The following is a 25826-nucleotide window of genomic DNA, read 5'->3' as shown; positions in this document are numbered from 1 at the left end:
TTTACTTTAAAAAGTAGACCGGGTTTAGCGTGAGAAAGTAGCGTCCATTTCAAATAGGCGCGATGAAGGAGAAATGCTTTAATTTCTCCTTTCTTTTCCTACTTTGTATGTGTGCTGCACTCTACAGCAAACATTTAGATGGGAAAAGGTTTCAAGTTAGTCTAAGCATGGTATTTTGTACTGGAAGGGAATCCTTCCAGTATAAAACCTATGCGAGACTCTCGGAGACAACCTTGTACGATGGTGCAAAGGTGTGTTCTTGGCGCTTGGCCGCACATTTCTGAATCGGCCTTAGGGAGAGAGGGGGAGAGTGCCATATTTCTGTAAATATGGTGCTCTCATGCGCTCTTCTTCTCATTCTGCGCAGCATTTGGGGCTGCTGCACTGCACAGCGTTAGAACTAGTAAATCTCCCCCGAAGTGCTGTCCGTCTAGGCTGCCATGCGGATGTGCCGAGTGGCTCATTTACTGAGAATGGTTGCCACTGCAGCCCCTGCACCAATGAAGCCACCACTACAGGAATGGGTACACAGAATGTGTCCACTAGTGCCACCAGATTGGCATCTCTACTGACCAAATAAACGTGGAACCAAGATGCGAACGAAACGAGAGACTGAGTGCAGAAAGAAATCTGCCCTCTAAACTTAAGACTTTTGCCCGTGTGATCTGAGGCGGCGAAAGCTGTTCAACTGATTTACCCATCTAGCATTGCCAGTGGGATGATCCAGAGTGAAGTGCTCCTATGCATAATTAATGCTTATACCCACGCTCCATAGCAGGGACTGAGGACACTTGAACTCCTGCAGAGGATTTAGCGACTGAGATTACACTGTAGTACACGAGACCTTTATAGACCTGTGGAGTATTTCCTTTTGCTGTGTGATTAAAGTGCTTTTTTAAACTAAAAGGTAAGCACGGGTCTGTTCAATGCTTTAATATGGCTGTTGGTTGATTGTTGAGTTCCTGCCCCCCACTAAGTCACTCTCAACGTTGCTACCCCGAGAGTCAGGTGCAGAAAGGGTGTACTTGGCCCAGTTTACAGAGCAATAGTAGGACAGACCCCAAGACATAACTGGCAAACAACCTCAGCTACCATGGCTGTGACCAGTAGTCCATCATCCATGTAGCCTCAACGACCAACATCTGACGCCCATATTCTGTGCTCTACTGAGAAATGATTGATGACAGTAAGAATGCCTATAATACTGGGGGTTGCGTCTGTCATTACCTTGTGTTATGCCCAAAGGCACCGTATAGATACGGGGATCCAAGCTGACAAAAGATGCCTTACTTTGAGCAGGAAATAGTTTATTAAAGTAAGAGGGGAGGATCTGCTGTAGAAGCAAAAGACCCATACCAGTGAGAAACATGCTCACTATTCCTCCTGACATCTATTTGGGGTTATGATTCTTGAGTAAGGACGGAATGTTTGCCGGATGGTGGTGGGTCCTTTTCAATGGCCAATGTTAATTCTCCTGGTCTAATGAGACTGGAGTGCTGGAAAACCAATCCTGGCCAACAGTAGCGATGTGATATTTGGTGCTGTTTTTAATGTTTGCCGTATAAGAGAAATCTTAATGCCTTTTTGCTGTGGTTGGATGCTGGCTAGACTGGTTGCCTTCATAGTAATAAGCATGCATGTAAAAAAACAAAAAAAAACGTTATTTCTGAAATGATTCAAATTTTTCTAACAGAATGAAAGATACTTGGAGCTAACAGCAAAACTTTTAGATGCGAAGGACGAGGCTGCTACCTGCAAGCAAGACAAGGACAAGCAGGGTCAGAGGAAGGCGCAGGAGCGCATCAGAAGATTTCAACAGGGTATGAACTGCCCATTGGGCTTCTTGTTGAACTTTCAAGGTTCTATTATCAGATATAAACCCTTCTTGACCGGCAACTTTCCTTCTGCTTCGGTGGATAGCAGAAAGGTTACTTCAATGTGTCTGACTTTAACTCTTTTTTCATTGACAGAAGTGCGGTTGTTCCTACTCAAGTGTTTTTCCTTTGTTTTGCCCATACTCCTTGGGGTAGTTTTTGGGGAGGTTGCTTTTGAAGTGTTTAAAAGTCTGCCATGTCATTCTGAAGATTGGTTTGTCAGAAATTCGTAAATAAATGGTATATTCGTCCAGCCGTACCCCGCACTTAACTAATAAACGGACAACTCCATGAATAAGGCCCCCCACTCAACCATCTGACATGCCCACATATGATTCTCCTGTAATGTAGCAAAGGCTGACGAAATAAACATTTGTTTTGTTGCCAGGAGTTGAACACATTGGATCAGTTATCACATGAGGTGGAATATAAACCAAACGAATATAAATTTTAATATACATTTGTGGACTTTAACATAATATATAAAATAAACAAGAGTGTTGTAGTTACTGAAAGAGGAATTTGCCAATGGTCAAATATAATTTTCTCCGCCAATGTGGTGGGACGCCTCAAAATTGTTAAGCTACATTTTGCTGCAAACCTGACTTAAAAAACCAGGCCATTTTTTAAAGAAACCTCTGTTCCCTTCTAAAGAAATGGACACGTTGGAAGAACATCCCATGTTTAATCCTGCTATTAAGATACCGGAACTAAAGAATGAGAAGAAAAAAAACCCTGCATCCGATTCATCAGAAGTCCCTGTGGACCTCAATTTGTTCGACCAACCGGAAGCTCCTCCAGATGAGAAAGGTAAGAAGAGATGGTTCAGAAGTAGCAATGGGAAGTGTTGCAGAAGCAGGGGTACATTACAATGGGTGGGCATTACTATTATTATTACTACTATAAAAGCACATTAAAATCGAGCTGATGGCACATTATCCTGAATGTGGAAGTAACAATTAAGTGCGCATAATGGTTTTGTAATGTAAAATATTGGTAGTATTCTACCAGCTTGGATGTCTCCAGTTCTGCTGTGGGAAATTGATTATTTTTTTTAAGCTCTGCCCCTCATTTTCGAGCCTTTGGTCTGTCTTTCCTAGGATTGTTGTGGTGTATTTCAGTTCCCGTCTGGGCTTCCTTGCTTCCTGTACTCAGTTATGACACAGTTCAGGCGTTTCAGAAAACGTGAATCTACCTGTTCACATTACTTGGAGGCTGTTTTGTTTTTTGTGCCTGTAGGCCCCCACCACATGCCTCCTCGCTCATATGCAACAGCCTTTCAGTGCGGGAATCCAGAACTGTCTGAGAAAGTGTGCGACTGTTCTCCAGTGTTACTCCTATTATTCATGTCATGAATTTTCACACATATATACATTTGTTCAGTAGAACTCCTTATAAGGCCCCTTTGCACGGGAACTCATTTCCTCTGCCTTGATTTGTCTTCAATACATGGGGGCAGATTTATGTTCCCTGGCGCATCCCTGCAAATCAGCATGGATGCGCCAGGTAAGATGCGTCACGAAAGTTTACCCTTACGCCACAATAGATGCGCCGCATTTACAATGCAGCGCATCGTGGCGCAAGGATAAACAGATGCGTGACGCATCTGATGGCGGAAGGTTGGCGCATTGCTGGAGTTGCGTCGCAAGCGCGACGCAGCTCCAGCAAGGCTGGGGGGTGCCCTATCGTTACAATGCTGCATCAATCCTTACGCCTGCTTCAAGCAGGCGCAGGGTTTTGACGCAGCATGGCCGGAAAAGTGACTGAGTGAAATCTTGTAGATTTCACTCAGCCACTTTTCGGAGGCGTTCCTGCGCCGGAACGCCCCCCCTGTGCAGGTACGCCCACATGTGGCGCAAGCTTAACAACGTGACGCATCTCCCTAGATGCTTCACGTTGTAAATGGGGCGCAACATGGCGCAGGGTTTACGCCGCCGCTGTGTCACAAAAGTGACGCAACGGTGGCGTAAAAGTGGCGCAAGTCCGTTATAAATATGCCCCTTGGGGTTTCCCCCTCACGGCTCCTGAGCCTTACGCCGGGCTACCCACTTTGTTTCAAGGTTCACAACTGCTGTCTTACACCAGAGATTGCTTTGATGTACAGTGGACCCTAATCACTGGCTTCACCACAGCCATTCGTCTGGTTGTAGTCTGCTTTTCAGTAGACTGTTCCCTTAGCGACATTCTCCTTGTCCTAACACCAGAGTCCTGGGGTCATGATAATGCAGTTAGAGACATCACCTGCACTAACCAATCTTCTGTGTTTGGGCGGCCCAAGCCAAGCAAGGAGTCCTATAGGCTACATGAAAAAAACCTGAATCTGGGTGAATGGGCAGGCTATCTTAGGCCAAAGAAAGTGGCATCCTCGTTCCAAGGGGAGCAACAATAATTGCAGTTGCTGGTATGTAGGAGGATATAGCCTGGCTTGGTGAAAACAACACTTTTGAAAGAGTTGTTATTCCTAGTGCAGCCTACTCTACAGCTCCCTGAACCCAACCAAGGACCACAAGCCATACAACCTTAATATCCACTATTGAAGTTTGAACCTAACAAACCGCTATAAAGATTGGGACAATGCTAACACCTCGCTTAGAAACCAAATTATGTTGAATTGCTCTTTAGTTAATATTGGACCATTGCTTGCCCGTAGCATAGATTTCTAGACTTTAATTTTGCGTGGAATGCTAGATTTGATTGCTGTTATTGAACCTGGTTTGATGAAGTGTTAGGTTCTGTGATTTTCTTGTCCCTCCCTAGTGATCGTTTAATGTTAGGGCTACTCAGGCAAAGAATCATAGATGGAGGCGTGTAAGTTATCTATGGTTCTTCTTTACCTGATCATGCTATTGTATTGCAGAGTTTTCCTTATTCAATATTCTGAATAGCAAATTGTGCTAAGGCCCTCTGAAAGCCACAATTCTTGTTGTAATATAATATTCAAAATGTTATCTTAAGTACTGTAAATCCCCATGTTGGATTTGCCATTCTCTCAGGACTCTCTGTAGAATAAACGTAATTGATACAGTCGATTCATTTTGTTTGGTGACCATTTATTTATAGTGTTTTATAAAACGCGAACATGACAATTGAGTTATGAGAGCGCTGTACAAAGAGAGTGTGGAATGAGGGTTGGGGTACAGTAAGGCATAAGTCTCTAAAGAAACGTTGTACATAGGAGTCAAAAAGGGGGATACAAAAATAATAGAATACAGTATAAAATGGGGTACAAAATAGTAGGACACAATATCACATTATGAAACGCTGTTCATAGGAATCGAAACGCGGGATGCCAAGAATAGTAGGGTACAATATACAGAGTTGTGAAAGAACAGTTTCAAAGTAAATTCTCTTATGTCACATTTCTGTCTAGTAGTAAAGCTTTAACTTCTTTCTTGAAGAGATTGCATGAGGTGATTGCCCTCATTGATGGAGGTAGAGTTTCATATTTTTCAAGCAGATCCGGTGAAAATGCGGCTGAGAGTTTTCCTTTAAAAAAAAAAAAATCTGGATGGTTCAAGTTTGAGGGATTTTGCACTTCTAGAATCCCTTGTGCCTCCTGAAAGCTTGATTCTATTGGCCATGTTTTTGGGCCCAGACTAGTGTAACGCTTTGTGAGTCAGGCATGCCACCTTCAGTTGGATCGTAACTTCAGCTGGGAGCCAGTTGAGGTCTCTTAGAGATGGGGATATGTGATCAATACTTTGCGTGCCTATTAGAAGTCTTGCTGCTGCATTTATTGTTGCTTTCATTGGGGCTAGGCTGGCTTTAGTTAAGCCTATGTGTGATGTGTGTGGCATTCCCATAGTCCAGATTAATGTTTCAAGTCTATCTAAACACTTGACCCTACCCGCACTGCGTTTGGCAAACAGCTGATTTGCCAAATGTATACCAACAAAATTTATGAAAACATTTGTACAATGCACATCATTTTAATGCTTTTTTTTTTCAAGAAACTTATCGTCAAAATAATATCTCAAAACTGATTTTATACATCGATAAATGGTGTATATTGAAACCAATGAGCAAATGTAATTTCTTTATATCAACATATTACAATTATTTGACAAAATGTAGCATTCTTGTGATTCATTTGTTTGTTTTATCCCAATGCATTTCGGGATGCAAGATCCCTTCTTCAGGGGAACTGTTGAAGTAAAACATAATAAACATGAATATTTAATGTTCTATCCAGCACACCTATCTAGTAGAAAAATCACTTATAACTGTGTCTCAGGAATATGATGGAAATTTGAAATTCCGTTGATAGATCAAAGAAAAAAGAAAAAAAGTTGGTTGAAAAATAGATCTTGATTAACTTAGATAAATCAGGTGTGCGCAGCACAAATCATATTTTTGTTCATTCCCATAGTTCAGTCATGCGAGCACTAGGGATTCAACCACCATTATGAGGTCTTCTAGTATTAAGCAGGGTTTTAGTGTTCTTAGGAGGTGCAGACGTAGATTGGTTCTTCTGGAAGCAGCTTGCATGTTAGCTCACATGGTTACATTTGAGTCTAGGGTGATGCCTAATGATATGACGGAGTTGCAGATGGTTAGGATGCAGGTGGGTGATTTGAGGTTAAGGTACCATGGTTGAGGTTTTTGGGATTTAAGAGGTGGGGACAAAATGATGAATTCGTTTTTCAGCGGATTTAGTTTTAGATGGTTAGGTGCCAGCCAGTCCTGTGTTTTCCTCAGGGTGTCATCAAGTCTCCGGATATCCTCATGAGAGGAGACCTTGAGGTAGAGTTCAGTGTCATCTGCATACATGTGGTACGAGGTTTTTGATTGTTTGAGGATTTTAGTTAGTGGTTCCATATATAGATTGAAGAGCATTGGTGAAATTGTAGATCCCTGCGGACCGCCCCTGATGATATCTGCTATGTCAGATAGGGTGTTGCCGATTTTAATTCTTTGCTGCCGGTTCTGGAGGAAGGAGGTGAACCTGTTAAGGACGGTCCCTGATAGACCCATTCTGTCTACAAGGGTCTCCCTGAGGTGTTTGTGGCAAACCATGTGAAACACGGCTGATAAATCCAGAAGTATTAGTAAACAGGATTTGTTTTTGACTAGTGATGTTTGTATATAATCTAAGATGTTTAGAATGGCGACCACTATTGTGTTAAGGCCTGAAACCTGATTGGTGCTTGCCTAATAGCTCACAATTCTTGAAGTGTGCGCATAGCTGATCGTGGGTGCAATTTTCTACCAGTTTAGCCAGGAAAGGCAGATTTCATACAGGTCAGAAGTTGTTTAGGTCATTCTGGTCAGTGCCCTTTTTTTTTTTTAGTACGGTAGATACTTGGCCCATCTTCAGGCAATCTGGGAGGAATCTTTGCTGGAGAGATGCATTCACAGTTTTCGTTAATAGGGGAGAGACGGATTGGTGGATCTCTTTCAGTAGGTGAGAGGGAATGGGATTGTCGAGTGTGTGGTAGGCTTCATTGAATGAATGGTTTTCCGTATTTTCCCCTCAGATATCTGAAACCGTTCGAGGTGGTTCCGTTCTTCTTTGGGACATTTGTGGTGTGTAGTTAAGCATTCTTGCTGTTTGAAGTGGGAGTCGGGTTGAAGGATTCCCTGGTTTGGGCATTAGCTTGGCTGGGGATAGAGTTTATTATGGTTACTATTTTCTCTTTAAAGAAAGTTGAGAATTAATTGCAGATGTCAGTTGAGTTGTTTGGAGGTATGGGATCAGCCAGTTTTCCTGATTGTTGTTTTATTATACTAAAGAGTGTTATGAGCCTGTTGTTTGCTCTGTCTAGCTGTGATCTGATCACCATTGTTTTGGCATTCAAGATAGTCTTTTTGTATGAGAGTTTGTGTATTCTCAGCTGTTCGAGATGGGTAGTGTTTGGGTCCTTCCTTAATAGTTGTTCCAGATGTCTTAGTGGTCGTCTTTCATTGGTTTAACCAAGGTTCTGAGGGTTTATACTTTAGCCTTTTATGACGTAGTGGAGTGGCCTTCTGAGCAATGTTGGTCATACTGCTGTGTTAGAGAAGTATCCATTCTTGAACCGAGGTTTGGTTAATCGGTGGAGCCATGAAAGTTTGGCACGGACCCATTAGTTCTGTTTTATTTACGTGGCTGTGATTCCAGACCCAGGTTTTTTCTCTTCTCATTTGACCCTTGAATTTAATTCTTGTGTGAATATTTCAAAAAGGATTTAATGGTGGTCTAACTAGTCTGATGGGGGGATGTCTATCATGTTTACTGTACCTGGTTTAGTGATGATGAGGTCAAGTGTGGCACCTTTATTGTGAGTTGGCACCTTGCATGCTTGAATCATGTTAAGGTCCTGAAGCAGGTTACTGGGTGCTGCCACCGTGTGGACTTTGTCATTGTTCCAATGCAGGTTAAAATCTCCTAATAATATTGTTTTAGAGAGCGAGGTGGCATTGAATGTTATCGTTTCCATAAGTTGTTCCAGGAAAACTGTGTTGTTGCCAGGAGGATGGTATAAAAAGGAGTGTTTTGGCTATTCATTTATTTGCAAGTTTGATTTCAGCTCTTTTGAGCTCAAACAATGGCGCGTCTTCTAGTAAGAGTGATTCTAGGAAGTAAGAGTGAGTCTAGGATTAGGGAATTACTGTTTCAAAGTGTAATCTAGACTTTAGATGGCAAAATCTGGGGGAATGATAAGGTACAATATTGGGGCTGCCGTTTGATTTAGCCAAGTTTCATTTAGGAAGAGATTGTCTAGATCATGTGCTAGGATCACATCTGCTATATCGGTTTCCTGTTTTACAGCTGATCTGCAGTTGTGCTGCATGCATTACAGGTTTGTCAGTTTTTTGAGTCACTGTAGTGGGCATTGTGTTCGTAGCAATTGGGATCAGGTTGTTGTGATTGGCTTGTAGAGGGTTGTGTCTCCGTTTTTTGTAATTGGATATCCTGATGATTGGGATGTTGGATGATGTGTCAGGGGAGGTATTATGTGCGCTCTGGTAGTATCTTAGAAGAGTGTTTACCTCTTTTTCTGAGAGGCGATTGTTTGTTCTTCTCGGCCAGAAAGCTTGTTGTCTCAAGGCATTGTGAGTCTTCCGTTGTAGATGTGTTTTCTGCTGGCTGGGGAGTCAGAGCGCTTAGAAGACAGTGTTAACATCTTCTCTGCAGTAAATAGGAGTGTGATTATATTTTTCTTGACCCATTCTATGTCTACCCTGAGTAGTTGCAAGTTGTCATTGATTTGTTTTACAGGTAAGTTGTTTGTTAGGCTCTGACACAGCATATTATTGTTCATTGTGAGTGTTTGCACGCTTTCATGACCTGCCTTAATTTTTCCATTGGGAGTGTTCTTCTCTGCATGGAGCTTATCCATCCTACGTCCATTATTTTCAGTTAGGTCAGCCCTGTGTTGTCTTATTGGAGTGTGCTGTCTCATTGGTCTTAAGATAGGGTGGTGGTTGGACTTTACATTTGATTGATTGAACCATGACGGGGATTGTAGCACCTGCTCTGTGTCAAAGGAATGTTCCTTGTGCTATGACCCCCTTCCAGTTGTAGAGTGGTTGCTCTTTAGGCGGATCGGGCTGTTTGTCGAATGGTCTAGTTGGAGACACTGTGAAGCTGTGTGGACTGGAGGTCTAAAATTGTTGTTTGGTGATGTTCTTAGGGCGTGTTGGTGGGTCTAAGGTACTGGTTTGTGGTCGAAGTATGAGACGGGTGACTGGGGGGGTTTGGTTAGGGTTCCTACTTGACATTTCAGGTTACTAAACAGTGAGTCAAACACTTGTAGTTCATTCTCCGCTACTTGGATAAGGATGTTGCCATTTTTAGAAATTGAGATAGTGGCTTTATTTTTTATTAAGGGGGAGAGTGCTATAGCCAGTTTGAGGTCATAGGGGATGTTGTGTGCGGTTTTGACTGCCTTGAGGGAGAAAAACGCATTCCGCCAATTTGATGTATGACTCGTGTGGAAGATTAGATCGGTCTCGATGGCTCCTTTTGAGAAGCAAAAATAGGAGTCGGATAGGAGAGTTTAAGGGTTGCTCTTTAGATTATTTTGTTTGAACTTTTTTGTTCCATTTTTCGATGTTAGGTGGGTATTTGATACTGAGCGAGTTAATTTCTGAGGGGGAAAGAGTGGGAGGATTTGCATTATTTTGGTCCAACATCTTCCAATATTAGTGAGGCCAACGAATTGCAGCAAAGACTTTTGTCTACAGATGGCTGCAGTGGGGTAGGATCTTGTAGGATAACACAAAGAATTCTGATTGCAAGGCAAGTATTTTGTCCGCAGTCCTCTTCAAATTAAATTTCTTTAAGCTTGCACACAACTATACCAGTGAAGAAGACTATGGGGCAGATTTACCATTTACTCATGCAGCTCAGTGCAGCAGCCGCAAATGCTGCGTTGTGCTGCATGAAAAGGAGAAAGGAGGAGATCGCCATATTTATAGAAATATGGCACTCTCCGCCCCTTTCATTAGCGCCGCCGCTGCAATCAACTGCCATGCGCCATGGAGACACCTTTGCACTATGGTGCAAGGGTGTCTTCGTGAGTCTAGTATAGGTTTTGTACTATAAGGTACTAAATACTATGCATAGACTGACTTTAACCCTTTTCCCTCTTTGTATGTGTGCTGTAAAGTGTAGCACACTTACAAAGTCAGAAAAGGAAGGAGAAATGAAACATTTCTCCTTCCTTGCGCCAACTTCAAAAGGGCACAGTTTTCTAACACAAATCCCTGTCTTCTTTATTTAGGAAATAGGGTTTAGCGTCAGAAACCTTGGGTGGTTGCATGGGAACGCTGATGCTCCACCCCTGGTATGCCCCCTTGGCGCTAAGTAATGCAAAGCAGCGCTATGTGCTTTATTTCCACGTTATTTCCAGCGCTAAACAAGTTTAGCGCTGGTAAGTAAATTGGCAAAAAAAGATTTTGCACCAATACACGGCGTAAAATCTTAGTAAATCTCTCCTGATATATTCTTGCTTCGTGTCCAGTGCATGACATAGCACTCAGGAATGTCAATAGTGTATCCTTTAGCCTTAACCAGTTGCATGCTCATGAGGCACAGTGGAGCTGTGCTCATGGGCTTGTCATAACCGTCGCGCCACTCCCACGCGTAATTGATTCCCCGCCTGTGCGTGAGAATCAATTAGTGGGCGAAGTCGTGACGAGACCAGCTCGTCATGAGCACAGCTCCACTGTGCAGCATGACGAGCTGGGCTCGTCATGAGCACAGCGCCACTGCCCCCCCCCCCCCATCTCCCCCGTGCACAGCGGGGGAATTACCCCCGCAGCGGAGGGGTTAAACTGCACAGATATTCTGCAGTAAATTGTAAACTATACATCAATAATTCTGATAACTGTAATCCAGACCTCCCAACCTTGAAAAGATTTTCACTTTGTGAGGGGAGAAAGAAGGTGGCCTTTGAAGGGATAGGTTCTAAACCAGTGCTTCCTAAACTTTTTAGAACCACGTCCCAATTTTTAGAGCAACAAACTTTAGCGACTAACCTTTCTGAAAAAGACATGAGGCTAGACGATTTGTGAATGTAACTAACGCATCATGTGGTAGCTTATTGCATTTACAGACAGCAGATTTTCCATTGAAATGGGCACTAAATCTGTACAGACCTTGTTGATTAAACAATATAGCACACAAATGATGATGTGTGGAAAACGAGTTTGTGTGAAAATTCATCATGTGTGCATCAGCAAGTAAAGTGTCTTGATTTGTTTTGATCCAATTAAAATTCCTTTCTCCATTACACTTCAGAGTTACACAAATGTGCTTCATTTTTATTTTCCTAACTGCTCAATGCATACAGTTCATTTACAGGTATTTACATTTTCTTATGTGTTGCAAAAAAACAACATGCTACAGCCTTTCCTTTCACACTCTCTGTACTCTAGCAACACTGTCACATAACTCACTTTAAAAACTCCTCTCACTTTGCAGTAAGAAAAAGAGAGTAAACACCATTCCCCATGTCAAATGAATAAGCAGCAATTTGTCAGGAGATGTAGCCTAACGTTTTACTTCTGTCTTTGAAGCACTGGCAAATATGACAAAATTTAAAGGCATCTTTATTTATTGCTCGGACTTTTGCGGCCTACCAAAAATCAGTTCAGGACTCACCAGTGGGTCGTGACCCGCAGTTTGGGAATTGCTGGTCTAGAGAGCGGCAAAGCTTTGAGCCGCCCGCAGCCCTTTCAGACATGGATGGGCTGCGGAGGGGGTGGAGCAAATGAAAGAGGGGCAGGAGGAATCTGACAGCCCTTAGGCTTGAGAGAAAATTATTCTACCATCGACCAAAAACTCTAAAGCGTCAGTGGCTGTTGACGTATTCTGGGGAGGTTGCAAAGCCATTATATAATAAATTATCTCAAAAAGAGTAGGGGTCCAAGGGATGTGGTTTAAGGACTCAAACAGTTCACAATCCCCAATTCAACTCATGTATACAAAAAGAGAACTGTGAGTCAAAGAAAGGTTTTGTAACTGTAACATAACCACTCAGCATGTATTGATCAAGATATAACTGCTGTCAACAAGGTACAAAATGTGTCAACAGGTGTGTGTATGCGTGAGAAAGATTCCCATCACCCACAGCAAGTGGCTCGCTTCATCATTTGGGAACCTGGGAGCTTCACCAAAGAACCATCCTCTACCAGATGGACGTAGATACTGGTTCAGTGTGTGTCCCAAATGTATCAGTTGGTATATTCTCTGAATCGAGGGAGCCACAATGGTAATGATAAGGAGTGATGTATGCAGTGCACGTGGTAAGTAAGTGGTGGTTAAAATTGGTTGCCAAGGTACAAATATGTATTTATTATAGTGCTACCTTGATACCAAAATAAAACAAAACAGTGCTATAACAGTTTAAACAAATAACTGTGTTGGAAAAGACTGGTCTACATGTTTCAGCTCTTGGATAAATTATATCCCAGCTTTCGTCAGGACCAGAAAGCTACTGCAAAATTACGGTGTAATGAATACAAAAACTCGAAAAACATACAACCTGGACCTTGTTCTCGGTACAGGGGAAATACCCGAATAATTCTGGGTATGTGCCTCGCGCCTGAGCTCAGAAACCGCGAGAGGTACCGACGGAGAGAGCGGTGCCTTCTATACCTGAGCAGTTGCCAGGTGGGGTGAGGCACATACCCAGAATTATTCGGGTATTTCCTTCTCTCTTCTGTCAGGTGCCAACGCACGCCGCCACTCTTACGCAGCTGGCACTGCAGATGCGGGTAAGGCTCCCGGTCATCTCCTCAACTCAGGATCCTTGCACCCCACCTGGCACTCCACCCCTTATTACACCAGGGAAACGCCACAGCTCCACTGCACCTCCTCCACCCCGCTGGCTCACCTCATGTCCGCCTGCTCGGCAGGCACTTTGCCTGCCGAGCTGACAGCCTCACAGGGGTCACGAGTCACGACAGGCGGAATACTTGGCCAGCACGTCCCTCCTTGCGTACGGGGGCACCATGCTCGGTGCTGGCGCAGGCTCACAGCTGCTGCAGGGTCTCTTATTGGGTGGGCGCCATCTTACTTGCCTACCACTTGCAGCTTGTTGGCAGGGGAGCCATGGCACAGGCTACACTCTCCCACAACAACCTTCAAGGCTGCTGCTTCATACACAGGTCCTACCTGCTCTTCGCCAATGTAAGGGGTCGGGCCCCAGGCCCCCATGAACTTATAATAACCACGCAGACACAGTGGCATATATTCTGGAACTTGCCCAGGGCATGTGAGCCCGGCCCCTTTTATTAGCAGGGTCACCTGACTGGTGACACCATGATGGCTGGGTGTGGGGTGATGTTGGAAGCCTGTCCTTGGGAAGTGGCTGGTAAATACATACTCTAGAGAGACACTAGAACAGTGACCAGCCGGTCACTACAACCAATACTCCTTTCCCCTTTACTCAGCAAGCAGTCATTGGAAATGAAGATACACATGCCCCTCATGTTGACCCAATATTGGACAAATCGAGGTTTTCAAGATTTCCCAAAAAACAGGATTGTCAAAGAAAATATGTCTGATGATACAAGAAGAACATGAGAAAAACATGAAGAGGGCCCGCCTAAAAATGCTGTTCATCCAATCCCCCCCAAAACATTAAAAGTTTGATTTAGGCCTCCAGTGAATAATACTTATGCATTTCTAGTTGCGTGCAGGAGTTTGCAGCTGGCACATAATTCACCTGGAGGCCACACAAGAACCCACTGTGCTCCCTTAAAGCATTCGAATAAGTGAGCTGTAGGCTTTCGTCCGTGCTTTGCAGCAGGCACATTCACCCTCTAAGAAATTTTACAACGATTCATAAACATGACCAGCTGATCGTACACCAATTTCCAGCAAGTGCATCAAGCACCCGAGTTGGTGTGTACACATATATTTGTATAGCAGGTGTTTAACCCTTGATTTATCCAGCAAACAATTCATTTAAATACCAGCAATATCTAGTAAGAGAGCTCTGTGGTTAGCGACCTTAAGGCAAACTTAAAATCACAGATGTGAGTTGTGGTGTGACCAGCTCAGGCATTCATTCTTCTAAGGTTAATAAAATAAGCCCTGGTCTGGTTAACAAAACACCCAAAAAGTTGCTACATTTTTCATAACAAGTGACATGTAAAACAAGCATTGGCATAGCCAATAGGTCTCGCCTTTGGGACCTTATAAGTATTTAGTTATGCAGCACAATATCCTTACTGCAACGACTTTAACTGTTGCATGGTTAAACACTTATAAGGTCCCAAAGGCGAGACCTATTGGCTATGCCAATGCTTGTTTACTTTTGGGAAAGGTTTAGATATTTCCTCTCCTTGCCCAGCAGATTTAAACATCCGACAATGATCTATGGACCTTTAAAAAAATTGATTTCTGCAGTTCTTTAGTTGTCAGCCGAAAGGCTCACGCTTCAACTTTGCTAATCTGATGAGTCTGGTAGCTGCACGGCAAAAGGATGTCTGAAGGCTGCTGGTATATCCCATTTGGTTTATTCTTCTAAAACACAATTAGATTTGACACCAGGTATATATATTGAAATATTACCCTAACAGATCTTGTTATGGTAAACTGAGTCCCTAGCCTGTACTGAGCTTCCAACTGGCAAGCAGCAAAGATGCAATGTTATACAAAGTATCAAACAATGCATGGCACAGCACAGCACATCTTCTTGCTTTACAATCACACACACAGCATGCACAACCAGTGCATAAATGGAAGCAAAGTGAACAACTTGGACGAGGCCAAATGAGGTGCAACCCACATGACATAATGGGCGTTGGACTCTGATGGATACCTTGGAACTACATACCACACTCAAACAATCATCAACACAGGTCAAGTACATGGCCACACACATCTAGACTAGTGTCTTCTCAACTAATTGTTGCTCACAGAGGGCACACATTCTTATCTACTCCCTACACAGTGTGCAAACTCATTACATATCTCCACCCACATAGGGCAGACTGTCACTTCTTCCCCATCTGTACCCAATACAACTCACACCTTTTTCACCCACACAGGGCAAAAGAATCACATTATTGTCAGCAACAAGGGGAACAAACTGACCCCCCTAGCCCCTTCCCCATCACTCAGAGTAGCAACTCACATTATCCCCTGAACTTTGCATTATCATGTACTTTACACCCAACTGCCAGCGCACTTTCGGTGCACTCAGAATACCATAATGGTCACTGGTATAACGCCATCAGGAGCTGATATGGTATTCAGCTCAGCCACTAGCTTAGGCTGGTCTTCTAAACGTAGGATTCAAAAACATAAAGCTCTCCCTACTTGACATACTCGGGTAAAACAGACTAAAACGTAAACATAAATGAGGGACCACACACTGAAAGATACAACACAATCCTTGGCCTATCAAGAAGTAGCGCGAAGTCACGCCTATTGATGTTTTCTGTGTTAAGTGTAGTAATACTGCATGAACTGCACTTTTCTCACTACCTGCTTTTAGCTTCTTTCAGACACACTTCATTTGAGTCTTGCTTGGGTTACTCCTCTTAAAAAAGGAATTGCTGGTCCTAGGTGTGTTGCAGTTTTCACCCTAGCTATCTCCGAGTGCCTGTTCTCTTTGAACATATTGAAAAAATGACCATCAAATACAAGAACATCTTGGGCAATAGGCAGTCCGGCTGTAGATACGTAAAGGAGCACAGTAACAACTCTACGCGATGCCCAGTCATTCATTGTACAGCTTCTTGATGGATGTTCTGCTAGTCTCAGTGACCATCAACATTTCTGACGATCTGCTCCTGCAGTTTATGATTTAGATGGTCTTTGGGGTGTGCTGATCTTTTGTAGCATGTTGTCCAGAATTGGTTGGAGTACATTTTCCACCCTTTTGACCAGCATAACTTGTAGGTTCCCACTGAGCTCAAATATTTTGACTGCCCTCATCAGTGTAGATCCAGTACTTTAACTCCTTTTTAACCCAGGTGTTCCATTTCATATTTATGCAGACGATACTTTGGTTCATTTTAGCTTATCTTACTCTCTTGAACAGAATATTGATTTCATTCAGTTCATGTTCAGTGGTGTCCATGAATGGACGAACATTAATTGGCCCAAACAACAAAGGGGCATATCATCAAGGGCATTATCGCCGCTTTAGGGGCACTTTTTGCCGCTAAAGCGGTGATAATTTTAACGCCCTATCAACAAGGCGGTGCTAACATGCATTAGCTCATGTTAGCTGCTGAATTTCCAACGCCTGGCATCTGAGCGATAAACATCGCTAATGAGATGCAAAGTAGGCGTGGTTGGGAAAACTACATGGGAAATTATCGCTAAGGCAGCTTCGCCATATCAGCAAAGAGCCTGAGTGATAATAATCACTGCGTTAACTATGCCTTAACGCAGGAATTTAACATCTGTTAAATTCCTGAGTAAGGCATACATAACATAGGAGGTGGATTATGGTGATACGACCACAGGGTCGTATCACCAAGGCTATTGCCGTTTTGAGTGCAACGTCGCTGGTTTCCAGCGATGTTGGCCCATTTCCCTGGATATCGCTGGAATATTATCGCCCTGGAGTAACACGTTGTGATTAATAACGTGCTAACCGGGCAATAATTTCCAGCGATAGACGGCGATAAATATAAAAGCGCTAAGCGCTCTTTGCGATATTTATCGCCGTCTGTTGCTGATATGCCCCAAAGTTTTTTGTTTGTTAGAGTTGTCTGTAAAACTAGAGTAAAACATCAGCATTAAAGGAAGATGTTGAATGATACCTTATTAAACTTCAGGACAAAGTAAATTCTCCATGGTATCACGTTTGACTCCAAATAAGTATGGAGAGCCACCATAAAGTTGTTGAGTCTTCCTCCAACTTTTCTGTCATACAACTATGAAGACTGCGTGTTCCTGGCCAAGGAGCATCGGGCAAGATTGCTAATGCAATGTCAAGTTAAAAAATGAATACTTTTGTGACTAAGAAACCCAATCACGTTTTCTACCAAAATCGTTGTTAATTTTCCTAATGGAAAGCATATCTCCCAGGCTTTCACAAGATTGAACTGACTTTTTGTCCATGTTGGAAGTACATTTAAAATTGTGTTATACTCATCTGTCTCAGGGGCATATCAGCAAGCTGGCGATGAAAAATTATCGCCGCTTCAGTGTCTGTTTTCGGACAAAAAGCGGCGATAATTTTATCCCTTAATCATCAAAGTCACGCTGACGCGTCATTCCTTGCTTTAGCTCCCTTTCCCATAACACCCACCTTTGCATCTCTTATGAGATGCAAAGTGGGCGTTCCGTCCCAAAATAACTGGAGAAATGTTGCTTATTATCAAGGGAATCGCTAACAGGCATAGCGATAAGAAAAGTAGCGCTAACCACAGTTAACACTACTTTCTTTACGCCTGCTTTCACCCTGACTTAGCCATTATATCCAATATAAGGTGGATATAATGGCTATGTATGCCCTGCCTTATCAGCAAACTAAACCCAAAATGTGTGAGATTATCGCCGGATTACCAGCGATAATCTCACTTTTGGCAGTTAGGGCAAGGAATTTTATCGCTTTTGAGATAAGCGTTGCTGATAGCACTCTATCTCAGCGATAAAATTCCACGATAGCCAGCGATAATTATCCTAGCGCTAAGTGCGCTTAGCGATAATTATCGCCCTTGATGATATGCCCCCAAGATTCCGGATCTAGGCAAGACTCTGCTCACTAGTGGCTCCCAGACCCAGGGGCATATTATCAAGGACGGCGTTAAAATTATCGCCGCTTTAGCGGGAGGAAACTGCCGCTAAAGCGGCGATAATGGGCTTGATAATATGCCGCAGAGAATTCCCATAGAAGCCCATGTTGACACGAGAACATGGACTTCTATTGGAATTCTCTGCGGCATATTATCAAGCCCATTATCGCCGCATTAGCGGCAGTTTCCTCCAGCTAAAGCGGCGATAATTTTAACGCCAGCCTCGATAATATGCCCCCCAGTTCTGTCTCGCTTTTTGTTAACTGAATAAAATCTTCCTGTTTTGATTGTTCCTGTTTTGATTGCTATGTCTGATCAATACCTATTCAGCTCTCAGATGCTCTGGGGTGCCGGAACTGATGATGAAGACCCCCAATAGGGTGCGTGGGGTTGGGAGTGCACCCACCCTCATTTGTCGGTAAGACAGCCTGCCCACTGACACTGAGCAACAAAGTCTCTTGTTTTTTTAATGTGAAGGACACCCCTATTGTGCTTGTGCAGTTTGGGCTCCTCTCTACATAGTGGGCCTGTGTGACCATTAATAAAACACCTCAAGGGACCTTTTATCTTTGTTTCACTTTTGTTGTCATCAAGCATGAAAAGTCAAACAAAATGTGTGTTCCTTGCCTGTGCTGCTGTACAATCAAGTATTTTGCATGGATGTTATTAAAACTCCAGATCATTGTTAAGGTTTGACTTTGAGACGCACAAAACAATCTCTGTTTGGAATTAAGGATGTCATTTTAACATGGTACAAACCATTTTTGTTTGCTTATCCATTAAACGAAAAGCTTACCTTTAATTTACAAATAATGTCTTTGAAAATGGGTCTTTATGCTAACTATGTCATTAATTGGTGAAAATAAGATTGAATAGTATTTTGATAAGCCGTAAAGTATCTTAAGAGCTCGTCTTACAGACCAATAATAAACTCTCATTGATAGCACATTGGAAGATGTTTGAATACTAGGATTTGAAAGTTGCTTGCTGTTGTAACTTTAGGTGATTGTCTGTGCTCCTGATGGCAAGACTTGCCTTGCATATTTGTATCCCTAAATGAATAAGAGACTTGTGAAGCCACAAAAATGTTAGTTATTTAACATGTGTCCAGGTTGTGGAAGTAGATGAACGAGTTCAAAATCTTTATCATTCTTGAACATATGCTATATATGGGCTCATTTGTGTACTTTTTCAGGGAAAAAGAAGGAACCTCTCGATGTTCGGAACTTTGACTACACAGCCCGAAGCTGGACGGGTAAATCCCCGAAGCAGTTCTTGATAGACTGGTGCAGAAAAAACTTTCCAAAGAGTCCAAATCCCTCCTTTGAAAAAGTGGCGGTCGGCAGATACTGGAAATGTAGGTATGTTTGGGATTGCTCAGTTCTTTTTTTAGACTAAATATATGTATCTGTATTTACTTTTATGCATAAGCTACTTAACCTAGTATTCATTTATTACAATTTAGATCTGTCGTTCAAAACGAATATTAAGGTTGAACAATCTAATTTTATATAAATGTTGAATTTAATAAAACGGATGGCAAACAAGACCCTCTGATGGAAAGTTCTGCAGTCACATTTGCCAAAGCATCGCCTGCATAGTTAAAAAAGAATCTTTAGGGACGTTGGCCTCACTATGTTGCACAATTCTCCACCCACATTAATAGCTTTTAATGCCATTCTACACGTGTGAAATGCATGCCAAAAATGGTCTCCAGAAGAATTGGAGGAATAGCTGGAAACTTGTTGGGAAGTATTCCATATCACGATTGCAAATTGCTTTCAACCAAGGGGCATATCAGCAAGGGCCGGCGATAATTCTCGCTAAGCGCACTTAGCGCTAGGATAATTATCGCCGGCTATCACTGCTTTCTATTGCGGAGATAGTGTGCTATCAGCAACGCTTATCTCCAAAGCGATAGTAATGCAAGCGTTAGCTGGAAAACAGTGTGATTATCGCTGAAAATCCAGCAATAATCGCACTGTGACCGGCGATACCTTGCTGATAGGGCAGGGTGGTCTTAGCCATGTAATCCACCTCCCGTTGGATTACATGGCTAAGTCAGAATTCAAGCAGGCGTAAGGAAAGTAGCGCTAACCGTGGTTAGCGCTACTTTTCTTATCGCTATGCTTGTTAGCGATTCCCTTGATAATTGGAGAAATGTCGGTTAGCGACATTTCTCCAGTTATTTCGGGAAGGATCGCCCACTTTGCATCTCATTAGAGATGCAACGCTGGGCGTTCAGTAAACAGGCGCTAAGGCATGGATTCACGCGTTAGCGTGTTTATGCTGATAGGGCGATAATTTTATCGCCTCGCCGATATGCCCCTAAATCCCAGAACACCACTACATGCTGGTGAACCTCAGCCCTCATTAGTTATGAAGTCCTAGAAAAAAGTTGATAGAAATCAAGGACAGTTGCATGTCGCCAAACTGCTTTGTCCGTACGCAGGCAATTACTGTTTGTTGCATGCGGGCAAATGCTTGATGGTCAATGAATGCACTGACTAATCTCCAAATGGCAGAGAAGTTTAGCCTTTTTCAAGAGGATAGGGTGTTTGCTTTCCTTCTTGCTACATAAAGTGGGACATGCAAGTCATTTTATTTATGGCAGTGGTTCTTAAGGTTTTGACGTCTGTGGAACCCCACTTAATCATTACTGGAACCCGGGGACCACCACTGAATAATTAATCGAACATGGGAACTAAAATGAGTCAATACTGGAAGCCAGGAACCTAGGCCTATGTATTTTCGATGATTTGAGCAGCAAAACAATACACTAAAAAAATACAAAAACAAGCATGCATCAAATAAGTACACAAATAATGATTTATTCACGATCAAATCTAAAGAAAATTCGAATTTAATGGAGCGTTTCTAAATTCAATTGAGGGCACTCACTGTCCATACTATATTCTGTTTGATGCACTGCTCCCATGAATCAAACTGAGGATACTAACTTAGGGCCATTTTTATAAGGGCTTGCATTGCCCCTGTGTCACACAAGGTGACGCAAGTGCCTTAAGTGGGATTTACTAAGCCACTGAAAACCTTTCTAGCCAACGTGTCTAGAATTTTCAGCTCTATTAAGGACTCGAAGGCAAGGATTATCCTTTCTCTTTCTTCGCGGTTTAATAACATAATTTCACAGCAGCCAATTACATTTTAACATTCACCAATATTCCTTTAGTGACATCACCAACAATACACCAGTCAGCCTATGCCGACATAATGTCAAGTCACCATCTTAAATCTTCTTTCTTTGCCAAACGACAGCGAACAGTCCTATTTACTTGGGTATCCTCGTTGCCCACTCGACTAACGGTCTGGGGCGGAAAATTCTGCCACGACATTCAGAAGGATAACTGGAAAGAAGATCAATCTGCTGGAATTAATCTATTTCTGATTCTTTTCAGAACCTAGAAAGAAGGAAAAACGTGCAATTCCTAATTCACTACTGAGTGAGTCACAGCAGTATCATTAAGCAGACATTAGGGTGGGTATAATACATCATGCAACATCTGACAACATTAACTCGTACGATGTTCCGGGTGGGATAATTCTCGCCTCCCAGCCCTTGATAGAAAGCGTCTAAGATTCTATGACAGGGCCGGAGCCTTCGAATTATGCTTGTTTAAAGCTGATCTAATTCCACTGAGGCTACATCTAATATAGGTTTGCAGTAAATGTCCTTAAAGGTAGAATTGGAGGACCAATCAACGGCCCTCATGATGTCCTGTAATCGGGAACCCAAGAGAAAATATTTAGCAGCCATTGCTCCTCTGACCAAGTGGGCACCGAATCTAGTGGTGTCAACACCCGCCTCCCCCAAGAGCCACTTCACCCATCGTTCTAGGGTGGCTGAAGAAACCAGGTTATAGGGCTTCAAAGGAAAATTAGCAATTTGCCGCCAACTGATTGGCAGAAGTCCCTGATATGATCCTCATATTCTTTTAAACACTGCACAATGCATAGTTTAGGATTATTCGAAAAATGCGGATATGTAATTTGCTGGAACCAGTTTATGTTCTCCTGGATAAAGTAAAAGAGACCCTGTTGGGGGGGGGGGGGAAATACTCTAACTGTTAAATCTAGTGCTTTTAAATCGGATATCCTCCTGTAGGACCAAACAAAGAAGCATGGTTAGCTCGCTGGAAGTTGTTTTTACGAAAGGTCCGAATTTGCGGGCTATTGTTGTGAAAATGAGAGAACAATGTTTACACCCCACAAGTAAGAATATTTGGGGTGAGGGGCATTGGTTAAGCACATACCTCTTATGACTCAACTCGCCAAGCGGTAATCCCCAATGGGTTTTCTATTCGCCAAAGAATGCCCAACAGAAATAGCTGAGCGATAGTTGCCAACCAAGGAGTGGGCTAGCCCTGAAGAAGCCAATTCCACTAAGAAGTTGATGACCTAGATAATGGGGGCTCCCAGTGTTTCCAGGCCCCATTCGTTGCACCAGCCCAACCAGTTTCTCCAAGCCGGAGCATATCGTTTGAGTGGTGCCTGACCATGAACTGAGGAGAAAAGATTCAGACTGTTCCAATAGGCCTGGCAAGAACCAGCGGTCTCTGAAATGCGCCAAGCCATGAGAAGTATATATTTATTTATCTCCAAAGGGTGCCGAAGGCCTGACGGGTCCAGAAGGAGATCTGGGAACGGAAGAATCTGGGACAGGCAATGGCAGGACATCTCCAGCAGGATGGAGAACCAGAGTTGAAATCCCCAAAGTGGAATGATCAGAATTAACTCCGCATATTGGTTGCAGGCTTTGGTTGGCACTCTGGGAATCTAGAGGAAGGGCATAAAGGCTTAGTGCAGGGGATTGTTTCAGTGCTGCAGAAAGGCATCCGTGGCTAGAGCCATCGGATCCGGGCACCTGGAGAAACATTTTGGAATTTGATTGGAGAGGCGAGAGGAAAACAGATCAATGTTGCTTGGGCCCCAGTGATTCTGAAGCAATAGGAAAATGGTCTTGCTGGCGTCTCAGAGATGCCGCGAGTTCCAATCCACCACTATGTTGTAATGATCTGAGAGAAATGCTTTAATCACTGAGATGCAGTGAAGGAGGCAATAACGCTAAAACTCTTTGGCAATCTCCATCAAAACCTGGGATTTAGGCCCACCCAATCTGTTGATGTACTGGACTGTAGAGGTGTTGTCCATCCTCCGCAGTACACAAAAACAGGAAGTGCATGGAGCTATGGTCTTGATGGTGAACAAACCCGTCAGGAGTCCTAGGCAATTTTTGTGGAGCTGTGATTCATCTGTGTTCCATCGCCCACCAGTGGAGGTACTTCAGCGTCTGCTCCCCAACCCCACTGGCTGGCATCTAAGTCGATCACTACATCTGGACGGGAGCTGAAATGGCCCTGCCATTCCAGGCTGACATGCGGTGAACCACTATTGCAGTTCTGCTTTGGTGTCTGGGGTGAGACTGATCATTTCTGAATAGGAAAGACCTCACTGTAGATGACGGCTTTTCAAATGCTGGAAGGTCCTGTAGTGCAGGGGGGCTGGAAAGATCGCTTGTATTGAGGATGCCAACAGGCCCACAATCCTGGATAGCACCCTCAGGGAGACAATGTTCTTGTAGAGGGTGGACCGAATATCTTTCTGAATGGAATTTATCTTCTGCCAGGGAAGAGATAGGAGAGTTGACACCAAATTGATTTGGAAGCCCAGGAACTCTATGCATTGAGTGGTAGAAAGGATGGACTTTTTCTGGGTCACTAGGAAACCCAAATCTTGGAGCAGTTGAACAGTCCCAGACAGACGGGTCGGTAAAAGATGCTTGTCTTGCTCCATCAGGTAAATATTGATGAGATATATGATAAGGCGGACTCCTCTGGTGCAAAGTTGTTCAATGACTGGACGCATCACCTTGGTAAAGCACCACAGTGTGGAGGACATACCGAAGGGAAGGACTTTGAAATGATACCACTCACCCTAACAAACAAACTGGAGGAATTTGCAATGCGGGAGGAAGATGGGAATCGAGAGGTATGCGTCTTTCAAATTGAGATGGACCATCCAGTCTCCATCTTGGAGAAGATCACTGAGGAGGTGGATCCCCTCCATCTTGAAATGGCAGATAAAGGGCCTAACTGTTGAATTCTTTCAAATTGATAAACGGGAATCTTTTCCTTTTTTGGGGACCACAAAGATGTTGCTGCAAAACCAAGAAGGATCGGGAAAGGAGTGGCAAATTGCTCCTTTCTGGAGGAGTTGAGAGTATTTCATCCCGAATAAAGGACTGATCATGAACATAAACAAGAAGAGATTGTGGGTGGGAAAGGCTGAAGGGGTGTCCCAAGCAATTTCAGTTTGAAACCAGAAACGGTCTCCAGAACCCACAGATCCTGCATGATGGACCTCCATTTGGGAAGGAAATCTTTTATTCTGCCCCCAGCTTTACTGACAAAGGAGGAATGAGCCTTACCTGAGGTGCTGGTGTTGAAATTTCCTTGCCCTCAGAAAAAGCCTCTGCCATATCGGGAGCGCAATCCGTGGCCTCTGGAGGGGTAGAAAGTGGTGCCCTTAATAGGCTCTGGAGGAACTTGGTGTATATAGACAGATGGGTCAACGCTGTCTGTATCAAGCAGCCCGTCCAAAAAGGCACTGGCTGTGGAACACTTATGCAGGGAGGACTGCGCCTTGTGAAGGGCCATGAACGTATGGACAAACTTCCTGATGTGCTTGACGAATTTGTCTCCAAAGAAAAGGCAGTTAGGCCGGTACTGCAGTGGTGAGTTTAGCCAATTTGGGGTCTGTGCGAATGAGCATGGACCTACAGCTCTCCACTGACAGGGCACAGTTAGCGTTTCCCAGCAGACATAACAGCTGATCGGCCCAGCCTGCCAATGTGTCAGGGTCAATGGGGGAGCACGTGTCCTTGGAGGTGACTTCATCTCTAGAATTTTACAAAGGGATCCTGTCAAGTCGAGGACCTTATCCTAACATGCCTTCCAAAATCTGCCGATCCCTTTCTTGGGGTCCTCAGGTAAGCGTTTGAGGAAGGTCACTAGATTGGGATCTATTCAGGGGTCACCCTATCTGGGATATCGGGGCGAGGGCACTTGGAGCGCCAACAAATGCGTACTTCTTTATCATATCCTTTGCAGATGCAGTCATTGACATAGTCTGTAACAGGTGGAAGGGGAGCCCAGTCAGAGGAGTGAGAGTGAATAGTGGGGTCTGGGTCGAAGACCAGGAAATTTGGTGGGGTTGGGTGGGGGTAGAAGGGCATGAATAGTTATGATGGCCCTTCTTCTGCCGCTTCTGCCGCTTCTGTTGAGGGGAGGGAGAGTCACCAGTGTCTGAGGGAGGGGAAAGGGACTGGTCTGAGTCAACATCTTGGGAAGGGGAGGAATTGCCACACCTTCCGTCACATGGGGCACCCAAGTTCGCTAGGTCAGAGAGCAAGTACTGGGCCATGCGGGTCATATCAGCCTTGTGGGGCCAGTCACCTGAGGGGGAGCCTTCATCATCATGCGAAGGGAGGGGGGGGGACTGAAAAAATACCACTACAGAAGGCGTGTGACTGGTTGGGGGCTGTTGCCAAGCCTCAATTGACTGATTGAGTAACAACGGCGTCCTTAGCCTCCATGAGGTTTTCCTCAAGGAAGAGCTGCTCTTCCTCCATATCAGGATCATAGGCCTCACCACCGTAATACTGGTGCTCTGCCATTTTTGTTGTAGAATGAGCTGACAATACTGTCGAAATGCTGGACACAAGCAGTAGAGATGGGGAGC

The 25826-nt window shown here is 43.7% G+C and overlaps 1 protein-coding gene across 1 annotated transcript in view; it reads left to right on the top strand.

Moving 5' to 3' along the window:
* The window catches only part of DHX29 (DExH-box helicase 29), a 1004292-nt gene that overhangs the window by 644046 nt on the left and 334420 nt on the right, over nt 1-25826 (top strand). Inside the window, exons 7-9 of the mRNA XM_085631302.1 lie at nt 1694-1820; nt 2529-2684; nt 19264-19429. Of these exons, the coding sequence (XP_085487428.1) occupies nt 1694-1820; nt 2529-2684; nt 19264-19429 (449 nt within the window). The remainder of the gene's footprint in view (nt 1-1693; nt 1821-2528; nt 2685-19263; nt 19430-25826) is intronic.

The sequence above is a fragment of the Triturus cristatus genome, chromosome 2_1 (genome assembly GCF_964204655.1).
Source record: "Triturus cristatus chromosome 2_1, aTriCri1.1, whole genome shotgun sequence".
In the NCBI taxonomy this organism is placed as follows: domain Eukaryota; kingdom Metazoa; phylum Chordata; class Amphibia; order Caudata; family Salamandridae; genus Triturus; species Triturus cristatus.
Note: the sequence above shows the minus strand (reverse complement) of the source record. Positions and strands in the feature narration are given on the sequence as shown.